The 12035-nt window shown below is 35.3% G+C and overlaps 1 protein-coding gene across 2 annotated transcripts in view; it reads left to right on the top strand.

Moving 5' to 3' along the window:
• The window catches only part of LOC150096230 (gem-associated protein 8-like), a 68195-nt gene that overhangs the window by 43911 nt on the left and 12249 nt on the right, over positions 1-12035 (top strand). For both annotated transcript variants that reach the window (XM_090409164.1, XM_090409165.1), the window contains exon 3: positions 8055-8117. In XM_090409164.1, coding sequence (XP_090265290.1) covers positions 8055-8117 — 63 coding nt within the window. The remainder of the gene's footprint in view (positions 1-8054; positions 8118-12035) is intronic.

Here is a 12035-nt window from a genome sequence, read left to right as displayed (position 1 = left end):
TCTGAATACAAATACAGCTGTGGGATTCGATAGGATATCGGCTCATATTTTAAGAGAATATGTGAGGGAAGTGGTGATGCCTTTGCCTAGGCTGCTTAACTTAAGTCTCATATCTAACGAAGTCCCAAGAGAGTGTGGAAGGAGGGGAAAATAATTCCTTTGCATAAAGGTGGATCTAAGTCTGTGCAGCAAATTATAGACCAATCAGTATCTCATGAGCAATAGTAAAAGTACTTGGAAAATTGGTCAAAAAGAGAATTCAGGGATGGGTGGATAAGAATATGATACCCTATGAGGAACAGCACAGCTTTGTGAATAGTCATTCATGCCTTAGCATCTACGAACTTTTTATAACTTAGGCTATGAGGCCAGTGTATTAGCTGAGTTGGATAAAGGGAATAACTTCACGATGATACTGCTGAATATTGCAAAGGTGTTTATCAGGATACCACATGGAACTTGGTTATGTAGACTAATAAATGGGGATGGATATGAGACTGGTGATATGGATAAAAGGGTGGCTGTTGAATAGCTACCAAAAAGTAGTATATGGGGAAGTAGAATTCAGAAGTAAATGACTAGTGTGCCACAGCGCTCTGTGCTTGGACCACTGCTGTTTAATTTGTACATAAATAATATAATAAATAATTTGATATTTGAATATGTATACCTTTAGTAGAACCTTTTACCTTAGGAGAAAGAAGCATTTATGAAGAAATAAGAGAATTCAGCTAGGCTTTGGATGGCTTTTGGCAAACTGACAAAAATGCCTGTACACTAAAATAAAACTAGAAAATAGAGCTAAACTTTTCAAACAGTGCATCATCCAAGTTATGATATATGAATCAGAGATAATGCCAATAACCAAACAAATATGGTACAAAATGAGGAAAACTTGCACAGAATGGGGAGCTATGCTAAACATCAAACCAAAAGACAAAATAAGGAATGAAGATATAAGAAAAGAAACAAATGTTGGATATAGGGGAAGAGATTTGAAAATTAAAATAGAAATGGGCAGGACATACTACTTGGATGAACAGTAATAGATGGACAATCACCCAGTGGTATCCATATGCTGGGTTCAAATCCTGTCTAGGATGCAAAGAACTTTTATCATGGTTTTTTAACCAAAGGTGAGTTAGCTGGGCTCATGAACATACAAAGGAGTTTTTCTCCAGGAAAACTGTTTTTTTTGTCCTTTAGAACAGCAAACTGGCCATTAGAATGCACAATTAAGAAACGTAATACACTGGCCTCATAGCCTAAATTGCTTCAGCCATAAATCTAAATACCATATCAAGCATCCATAAGAAGAAGATGAATGCCTGGACAACCAGAGAGAAAATGGAAGGATGACCTAGTGGATGTGGCTGGAGAATGTTGGCATTGGAAAGCATTCAACAGAGAAAGTCGGAGGCGAATGATGCAAGCCTATAACCATAAATGGTTATAAAAAAAGAGCTAGAAGAAGAATTTGAATGTGATATTTGTTTGCTGATGATGCAAAGTTGGGTAGGATAATAATTAACTTGGGTGATGTAGAGAGCTTGCAGGATGATTTAAATAGGTTGACAGTATAGGCAAAACATAATGGATGTCAATTTAATGTGGAAAAGTTTGTCAAGTTATTCATTTTGGGATACAAAGATTACAAACTGCATACCAGATTGATGGAACTCTACTCCAACGAATTGAAGCCAGGGTGTTGGGAGTAGGAGTAGTAGTAGATAGAGCTAAAAATAATCCTGTGAGCAACCCAGGCTCACAGGATTATTTGGTTATTGAAGAACATGCTAACAAACAGACAAGGGCATTATCATTCCTCTTTATAAAGCCTGATAGACAACCACGTCTAGATTACTGTACTCAGGTCTGCTCACCTGGGTTTCTTGGGGATGAGGAACTGGTGGAGAGGATTCAGTGGCGAGTGACCGGGATGTTGAGCAGTCTGTGGAATTCTTCCTATAAGGATAGATTAAATTGAGTGTGTGGGTTATAAAAGAGATACACTAGTGGCCAAAATTGCGGAAACCTTTTGGAAAAAGTATTTTTGAGGTTTGACACCACTTTTTTTTGGTTTAATACCATAAAATTATATATCAATGGAAAGATAATTTAATCAAGAATGTAATGCAACAAAGTTTGTTCAATTATCTGTATTCTATGAAAAGTTATAGCCAAATAACCAGAAAAAAGAAGCACAACTTGCTTAGGTTGATATGAAATAGCTTTTCTTCATTTGAATGTAGCCAATGCGCATGAGTGTTTAGAGAGCCAATCAGGTGTCATCTTGTTTTGTCAATGAGCCAATAAGGTCACAGTAGGAGTCAGCTATTGATGTCATGTATTGGAGCTGAGAGGAGGACATTTGTCAGTGTGTTATGTGATTGCTATCAAGTTGGTTGGGTTTTTTTCTGTTCTTTCATTTAGTGAGCTTGTAAAACGTAATATAATTAAAGAAATGGCACAAAGAGTTGACTGGTCACCCAGAAAGCGATGTAAAATAGTACTATTGAGTGAACAAGGCTACAGTTATGAAGAAATTAGAAGAAAAATTGGTGGAAACTTAACCAGAGGTGGCGTTTTTAAATTTTTGAAGAGGTATAAGGAGACTCAGTCACTACAAAACCAGACTGGTAAAGGCAGGAAAAGGTGCACAACAGCAAGTGATGATAGAAGAATTGAGAGACTGTGCCTACATGACAGAAGAAAATCATCTGGGGGTATACAAGATGAAATGGTGTAATACAATGTGAAGTTGAGTGCAAGAACTGTTCTGCTCTTTAGACTGCAGGAATTTGGTCTAAATGCTAGAATTTCATGAAAAAAGCCATTTTTACATCTCTCAAAGAAAGGTTGAAAAGATTAAACTGGGCTGAAACCCATGTTAACTGGACAGTGGAACAATGGGAAAGTGTTATTTGGAGTGATGAGACCAAAATCTCCCTGTTTGGTAGTGATGGCATAAAATACGTAAGGAGAAGATTTGCATCCTGATTGCATTACACCTACCGTGAAACACCCACTTAGTGTTATGATCTGGGGTTGTATGACATCAAAAGGTGTGGGCAGAATTTGCATGATTAATGGGAATATAAATGCCCCAAAATACATAAATGAAACACTTGAGCCCAAACTGAAGTCTTCTACACATGATCTTTTCCAAGATAATGAAGCATTTATATTTCAACAGGATTCGGCTCCATGTCATGTTGCTGCTGTGTGCAAAAAGTGGTTTCAAGATAATCATATTCCACTGCTGGAATGGCCTGGGAATAGCCCAGAACTTAACCCAATTGAAAATCTATGAAGCCGACTAAAGAAACTTGTTAGTCAGAAGCAAACCCAGCAATAAAATCCAATTAATAGAAGCAATAATTCAATCTTGGTTTCACATTATAACAGCGCAGAACTAAAAAACTTGATTCACTGCATGGGAAGGCGTTGTAAGGCCATAATTAACACTAAAGGTTACCCAACTAACTATTAACTCACATTGTGAGAATATTTGTATATATCTCATTTTTTCTATGTGTTTCAATTTTCTTTATAACTGCTGTTCTAATCCTTCATAAAAGTTATTGCATTACATTCTTGATTAAATTATCTTTCCATTGATATATAATTTTATGGTATTACTCAAAAAAAAAAGTGGTGTTATGAGCCATCAAACCTCAGAAATACACTTTTTCCAAAAGGTTTCCACAATTTTGGCCATTAGTGTATATAATAGAAATATTTAAGTTACTTAACATGTTCATGTTGAGGCGATCGTAGCTGTCACCACAAACCTAACCATCCGGCAGAGCGAGTTTTGTTCCTGCATGTCATCAGACTCGCTACTTCTCTTGACGGTTTCTTTGATTGTAACTAATCTTGCATAGTGGGGGGTGAAAAGGAATGTTCTTTTAGAATATATTAAAAAACAAAGAGAATGTATTTGATTATTAGTTACTATACTGGATTTACTAAAAGATGTAAATAAACTCATCACTAGAACATGTGGATTTCCCACATATGTTTCCAGTGTGTTGTCTTTCATCGGATGCGTTCTTCTTATAGAATATAGGATTCATTTTCAGTTAGGAATTGATAAATTTTTACTCCCTACAAGTATACTGTCCAGGGGCTAGAAGCAGCTGTCCACATATAGCAAACAACACACTCTCCCCAACAGATGTACTGCAGACACAAGAAAAACAAGTAGCTTTACTGTACTACTGAATAAGGTACAGAGGCATTTGCAGTCTCTGTAATATATTTGTCAACAAATAGTGCAATTAGACGACTGGGATAAAAACTGCACTACCTACTGAAACACTTTTGTCCTCTCCCACAGACTATTTGCATAGACTCGAGCAAAATGGTTTGTTGTGCTGCCAAACACAGTAACTAAAAACAATTATCCTAACATTTGTCCAAATTTTCAATTACATGAAACAAGTGTTTGATTTCATTGAAATTTTCAATGTCATTAAGACAGATCACAAATGCTAACTTCTCAGTGAGCCCATCCGCTTGACGCAGAAGTGGCACACAAACGCTAATGAGAAGTCCTGTTGGTACGATACGACAAAACACTTTCTGACATGAATGTATTAAAGGATTCTATAGGGTTGAAGTAGGGGAAATGTTTCAGCATTTGGCTAGAGGGACAGAACAAGAGATCATCCCTGGAAGTTGGTAAGAGTGTGGTTAGCAAGACTGTGAGGACTAGATTTTTCACTTGGAGAGTGGTGAATGAATGGAATGGGTTTTCAGTGAGATGTGTGATAAATATTGTGTTGATAGTTTGGGTCTCATACAGTGAGTCTTGGGAGAAAAGATACCCAGTGTGCTTAATAAATATAAACCCCACACCACGTTCAAATCATGTATCAAACTAACAGTCCTCAGCTGTTCACCTACAGACAAACATCATACATTATCACATCCAGGAGTATATGAAGTGAACTAGTTTACTGTGAACACTGGAAGATCTGTTGGCATCCATCTCAGAGAATATAAGAATTAACTGTGTTGCTTGTATAACAGTTGGAAAATTTTACCTATAAAGCACGTGATTTCGTGTGTTGGCGACCAATTTGTATGTCCTTCATTTCTTTCTTCCCTTCAGCATGAATCGACTATTCTTGGCAAGACGTCAAGCAGAGATATACAAACTGTGGGCGAACTATATCAGTATAATGTATTTGAAAGATATTTAGGTGTGATGTATAAAAGAAGAAAATTGTGTTGGCAATTTTTAATATTATTTTTGATGATGTTAACTCACAACTTAAAAGTCAAAAGAATTGGATTTATTAGGTCTGCTCTGCAGTGTTGTTGGTAAATACTATAAAAAAATATGAATTAAATCAGTTGCCTGTCCAAAATCAGTATTGCTGTCAGCTTTGATACAGATATGCTTATCTATGCTACTAGTCATGAAATGAATGCATTATCTCTGGGTCTGCTCTGCAGTGTACAAAGGAAAGTTACTGGAAATATTTTTGTCTCATTTAGTCAAGTAAAACTATTTATTGAAATATAGTTCAGTGTCAGCTATGATTCAATATTGTACTATTTATTGCAGTTTTCTGAGATAGGAAATTGTACCAAAGACTACCTGTTTAATGCAATTGTTTTGCTATCTTTATTAGTAAGCTACCTTTTTTACAAGTTAGAGACTTCATAGGAAGATTTCATCACCCAGTAGGGAAGGGGATGACATTTGAAATTACAGAAGGCTACAAGGCCCATGTGTCTCTTAATTGTATATGTTCTTGCCTGTTTCTCTCTCTCCCTCCATATATAGTACATTAAAAGTTTTAAGAAACCATTCTCAGTTTGAAATCTATAATACAACTCTAACAACTTTTTTTTTAAAAGAAAGCTTTGTTACCACTTCAGTAACAAGGCTTTCTTTGAAAAAAAAAATGTGCCAAGACTAGATGAAGATTCAAATGTGCATTTCTAGAATTTCCACTAAATTTAAGTAATATCAATTTAATTTCTAAGTTGTGTGCATTATATATAATTATTTTGCCCACATGATCATGTAATCAATACATGTTCAGTTGGGCACAAAAGTCAACCTTAAAAACAGCATTATAAAAACTGAAAATTTGAGAAATGATACATTTGTTACAGTAAAAGATTAAGTATATACAGATCTTTGTCTAAGAAAAGGAGAAAATATCGAGCTAATACATAAGAAATATTTTTAATGAAAATATGTATGTCTAAAGTCTGTAACCAAAGGAAAGACAATTAGAAATGTGCATGATTCATACCTCAGGAAAATAAATTAATATTGTGTAGGCCATCCTTTGGAATCAATCACTGCTTGTAATCTCCTAGGCATTGACAGCACAAGAGGTTTTGTAGTATCCAGTGTGATTTCAGATTATTCCTGCATTAATTCTTCCTTCGAGGATTCCTGATTAGAGATGGTGTTTTCGAACTCTTTTCTCTCCAGTTCATCCCATAGGTGTTCGATTGAATTTAAGTCTGGTGACATCTTCTAGCTTTGAAACATTTTGAGTTTTAGCTTGCAAGACAATTGTTTAGATTTCTTAACAAGAGATTTTTTTTTTTTTTACAGGAATGGATTGTTAGCTTATTGCCAAATCCCCAACCCTGGAATACCAAGCCTCCAAATTTTTCCACCCTGGAGGCAGGGTGGCCCAGCTATACATGGCAGAAGCAATGTAATGGTTTGAGAATGTATGGCAGTGGTGGGGAAATTAGTTTTTCCTCAAGGGTACAATGGAGACCACCTACGATACTTAATATTGAGGGCCAATTTACAAACATCTGTCTACAGCTTAGGACTTGAAGCCAAAGGGTCTTTCAGTAGGTTAATGATCCTAAGCACACAGCCTAGATTGTCAAGGAGTGGCTGCTTTATAAGATACCTGAACAACTCCATTCACCTCCCCAGTCACCAGACTTCCCCTGTGTGGTGACTAGGGTTAAAGGATAGTCCCAATGTAGCCCATGCATGTTGTAAGAGGCAGCTAAAAATGAGTATCTGGTGACTGGGGGTTTGACTGTGGGAACCAAATTTTTTGATTTCGTTTCTTTATTTTTCCATGATCATCAGATCCAAAAATATTATTGTATTTGCTTTCGTTACTAAATAGGACTGTTTTTCAAAAATCACTTTGTAGACATACTCTTTGGCAAAATTAAGTCATTTTCTCTGATTTCTTGAGGATATTAGCTTTCTTCTTGGAACTCTACTATTAAATCCTTTAGATCAAAGAATTCTACATGTGTCTAAGCATGCACGGTCTTACCAGTCATCACTACAATATGCTCCGTTAATTTTGGAACAGATATTTTTGGATTTGACTTGACTCCTTTTAGAACAGCTCAAGCATCTCAATCACACTGACTTGTAATTCCTAATAACAGTTTGGACACTTGAAGGGCTTTTTCCAACAATGTTTGAAATCTCACCGTAAGATTTTTTTTTTGCAATTGCTGTATTATCATGTTTCTCATGTCCAGAGAAATTTCTTTTTGTAGTCATTTAACTGGAGCACTACAAAAAGAACTTGACTAACAAACAAGATTAACTTTTCAGCAGTGTGATGCAATACCATTTCCTGATTGCTTAAATAAGAATGAGTTCGTATGACGAAACAGAAATACGTGCTGTATGCAGATTTTTGTGATGTGATTTTTGAAGTTATTTGCATATTCTTGTGAATTTATTTTGTTTCAATCCTTTATTATTTTACAATATTGCTTTACTTTTAAAATATAAGGTTATTAAATGTGAGGTTTCCGAAACAGTCATACCTTCTTAAATGGTTATTTTAAAGGTTGTATGTTGACTTTTGTGACTGACTGTATATATGTAACTGTTTATAGCTATTTATTATTTTTATGTGTGTTCCATGTAGAGTATTAATAGCATAGGTTTTTCCAGTTTAATGTTGATGACTGTAAATTAATGCTGACATTAAGCAGTGTTAACATAATTGATTTTACTCTGTGCTGTTTTAATTATTTGAAAGTATTAGGCAGCTTACTCTAAAATTTAATATTATTTCTGTTAGGAGTTTTAAAGGAAGCATTAAGAAAAGCCGAAGAAGCAGAAAATTATATCAATATCGATAAATGTAAGTGCAGTATGTGAATATAATTTATATTAGGAAGATAATTTTTTGTACAGAAAAACTTTGTCTGGCATAAGGAGAATCAAAATTATGTGATAAAAGCACACCTTCCTGGTGTGCACTCACAAAGGATATATTGCAGAAATTTCCCATAGTAATTTCCTGCAACCAACTTTCTTTCAAATTGGTCACATCTTAACATTTTCATCTTCTAAAACTCTTAACTTTATCAAAACACTTATATTAGTCTTCCTCTGAATATTTTTAGTGTAAATTTTTCCAAAAAAAAAAAAAAAAAATTGTTAAAACATAAAGAATTCAATTTTAGTAATGATATATAGTTTCATATGTGTGTAGAAAATGTTTAAGTGTGAGCATTAGATGACAGAAATATAATTATGTTATGGAAAACAAGGGAACTAATACATTTTTTAATAGTACTGTGTTGATGAATTAATTTGCTGTTTGTATTGTTTAGAACAGCAGTTCCCAAACTGTGCACTGCAGTGCCCTGGGGTGCTACAAAAAGGGTGGCTGTGTCTAGTTTGATTCCAAGATTTGAGATGTGTAGTGAACAGGTTCACCCATCCCGGTAATTACGATTTATTTATTCAATGATTTGATTGTTCAAAATATATCCTTATTTAATACTTTTTACATAGATTGTTTGTGAATTTGAAATATGTATTTAATTTTAACTTAACCAACCTAACTGGCACACTGCAACTGTTAGGTATGCCTATATTCTAAATTTGGACACCGTGGAAAAATCCTGATACATTGACACCGTGAACCGAAAAAGTTTGGGAACCGAAAATTTAAAAAAGCATATTTCTTCAAATTCTAAACCAGAAATCAGCAATGTCAGAAAATCTTCGTCCTTTTAGCACAAGCTTTAATTTTGGAAATAGCTTGAAATCACAGGGAGCTAAGTCAGGTGAATAAACAGGAGGACCTAATTCGATAATCACTCATCATTCTCATGATGAGCATGATATACATTGTTATTATTTCTTTTGAAATCTTCAGTTAAAATTACCCTAACTGTTTCTAGATTCATTTGCAATTCATCAGCCATGAATTGTCTGTCAGACTATACCAAATCTCTCACACGGTTCACATTTGCATTCATCATTTTTGTTTTTGGGTACCCACTTCTGGGGTTGTTGTTGTTCACATCTTATCGCCCACCTTTGAATCTCTTATGCCACCCAAAGACACTGGACTTTTTCAGAGCATCCACACCATATGCCACTTTCAACATCTGCAATGTTTCAGTAGCAGTTTTGCTGGTTTTCACACAAAATTTGATGTTAACACAGCTCTCCAAATTTCGATCACACATTTTTATGCAAAAGTTTACACATGGATCTCTATTGTTTTTGCAATAGCCAACTAGTAAATGGCTCTATTGGTTTGAGGTTTATGCATGCATTAGTTAAAAGATGTACAAACATGATTACTCATGTGACTCCAACCAAATCACCACATGGGCAACACTATGTGGCCACTCCAGGAATTGTCACGCCTTGTACATACACGATGATATAGGAAAGGATCTGAGAGGAACTATTCAGTTGTTTGCTGATGACACAAAATTGAGTAGAGCAGTAGTTAATAGAGATGCTAAAATTTTGCAGGAAGATTTGGACAGACTTGGCAGTCTGGGCAAAGAATGGATGTCAGTTTAATGTGACAAAGTGTACAGTTATGCATTATGGGGTGAAAAGATTACCATCTGTGTACCACACTGATGGAACTGTACTCCAGGAAATTGAAGGCAGAGGTGTTAGCAGATAGGATAGGGTGTTCAAGTTCAGAGGGCATATTGCAAAAGTGGCTAAAGCAGCTCATCAAATTACTTGGTTACAGTAGAGAGAAAAAGCAGGTTACATCTTTTTATAGAGCCTTGATAAGATCCCATCTTGACTACTGCATGCAGATCTGATCACTTGGATTTCTTGGGGATGAGAAGAAGAAGGTGGAAAAGATCCTCCTCTGGATCTTTTCCACCTCCTTCTTGACCAAACTGGTATCAAGTCTATGGACCTTATGAGGACAGGTTGAAGATTTGTGGCTTACAGAAATTGGTTGATAGGCAGAAAAGGGGTGATATGATTGAAACATACAAATTACTGAAGAATTTTTACAAGATTAATACAGAGGAAATTTTCAGAACAGCTCTGGCAGTGGGAGAACTAGGGACCATCCTTGGAAACTGAGGAAGAGTAGTTGGCAGGGGTGTGAAGACTAGATTTTTTGCTTGGAGAGTGGCAAATGAGTGGAATAAGTTGCCACTGTCTTGTTGGTGCGATGAATGAATAAGTTCAAAGCAAAATATGATACATACTGTGCAAATGTTGGACAGTGCTTGGCATGATATAGATACCTAGATAGAACATTACATTGCATTTGCAATTTAATGTTCAATCCAGATCATATTCTTTCATGATAAAAAACGTTTAATTTTCTTGACCAAAAAGCTCTGGAAAGACTTAATGGGATTATATTGATCAAGTGCATATAATAAACAACTAAGTTATACCAACTAGTTTCACCAACTAAGTCTGTTGGCATTTTCAGGGTACATAACCGATGTAAGGCACTAAAAAGTAAAAAAACTGTTACAAACTATAATCAATAGATTCCAATTATATTAAACAAAGAACAGAGCACGTACAATACATTCATAGAGTGTGGATGATATAATATTCTTTCTTCTATCCTGAGTGAAATTATCTCTAAAAAGAGAGAAATTATTTCTTTGTTCTTTACAGTAAAATTAAAACATATCAATATGACTTGTAATTGTTTATCATTATTAATCCACTGGGAATTATTTCATTGTAGATCCTATGAATAAAGAACCAACAATATGAAGAGTGGATGGCAAAAAATTTCATTGTTATACCTTGTAGTTCATTCCTATTGATAAGGTTACATCAGAAAGGTTTTCTTCTAATTCTAACAAATACACAACAAGTAGTTCCTTAATGATTTACTTTAAGAGTTTAATTTCATCTTTGACATCTCTTCAATTGTCTAAACTCCATTTTCTCCCTCCTTTTCTTACTGTTTTTGTGTCATCATTATGATCGACATGTTTCTCTTTGCACATGCCCTTCTCTAGTTATATGACAACTGACAAGTCAAACTTGCCAGTTATGTAAATAATTGTTCTAAACAAAATGCCTGAGTGTGGTTATTGGGTAACACACATAATCTTGCAGAGAAGGGCGAAAAAAGCATATTTTTTCAAATTCTAAACCAGAAATCAGCAATGGTTTAGAATTTGAAGAAATAAGTTTTTTTTTTCGGCTCACATTGCCAGTGTATTAGGATTTTTCTACAGTACCCAAATTCAGAACCTAGGCATACCTAACAGTTCCAGTGTGCCAGTTAGGTTGGTTAAGTTAAAATTAAATACATATTTCAAATTCACAAACAATTTATGTAAAAAGTATTAAATAAGGATATATTTTAAACAATTAAATCATTGAATAAATAAATTGTAATTACTGGGATGTGTGAAGCCTGTTCACTACACATCTCAAATCTTGGAATCAAACTAGACACAGCCACCCTTTTCGTGGTGCCCCAGGGCACTGCAGCGCACAGTTTGGGAACCACTGTTCTAAACAATACATATCACACCAAGCCATAACACGCTCATCGTGAGAGAGTTTCTTGCCAAAAAATTGATTATCGAATTAGGTCCTCCTGCTTATTCACCTAGGTGCTTAAGGGTCAAAGCTGTAAAACCGAGAGGAGACCTTGACATAGCCTTTAAAGGAATGGGAGAACTGACCAGGGCTTCTGACCTGATGTCCAGTCCTTACCTTCTCATGGTGCACTCTGCTGGGTATCTACCTGGATACTGAACGAACGAGGATGGGCTGGCAATTTGGGATTTAGCCAACC

The sequence above is a fragment of the Typopeltis vanoorti genome, chromosome 19, assembly GCF_054136105.1.
Source record: "Typopeltis vanoorti isolate ZY-2024b chromosome 19, IOZ_Tvanoo_1.0, whole genome shotgun sequence".
NCBI lineage: Eukaryota > Metazoa > Arthropoda > Arachnida > Uropygi > Thelyphonidae > Typopeltis > Typopeltis vanoorti.
This window is presented reverse-complemented; position numbering and strand designations above follow the sequence as displayed.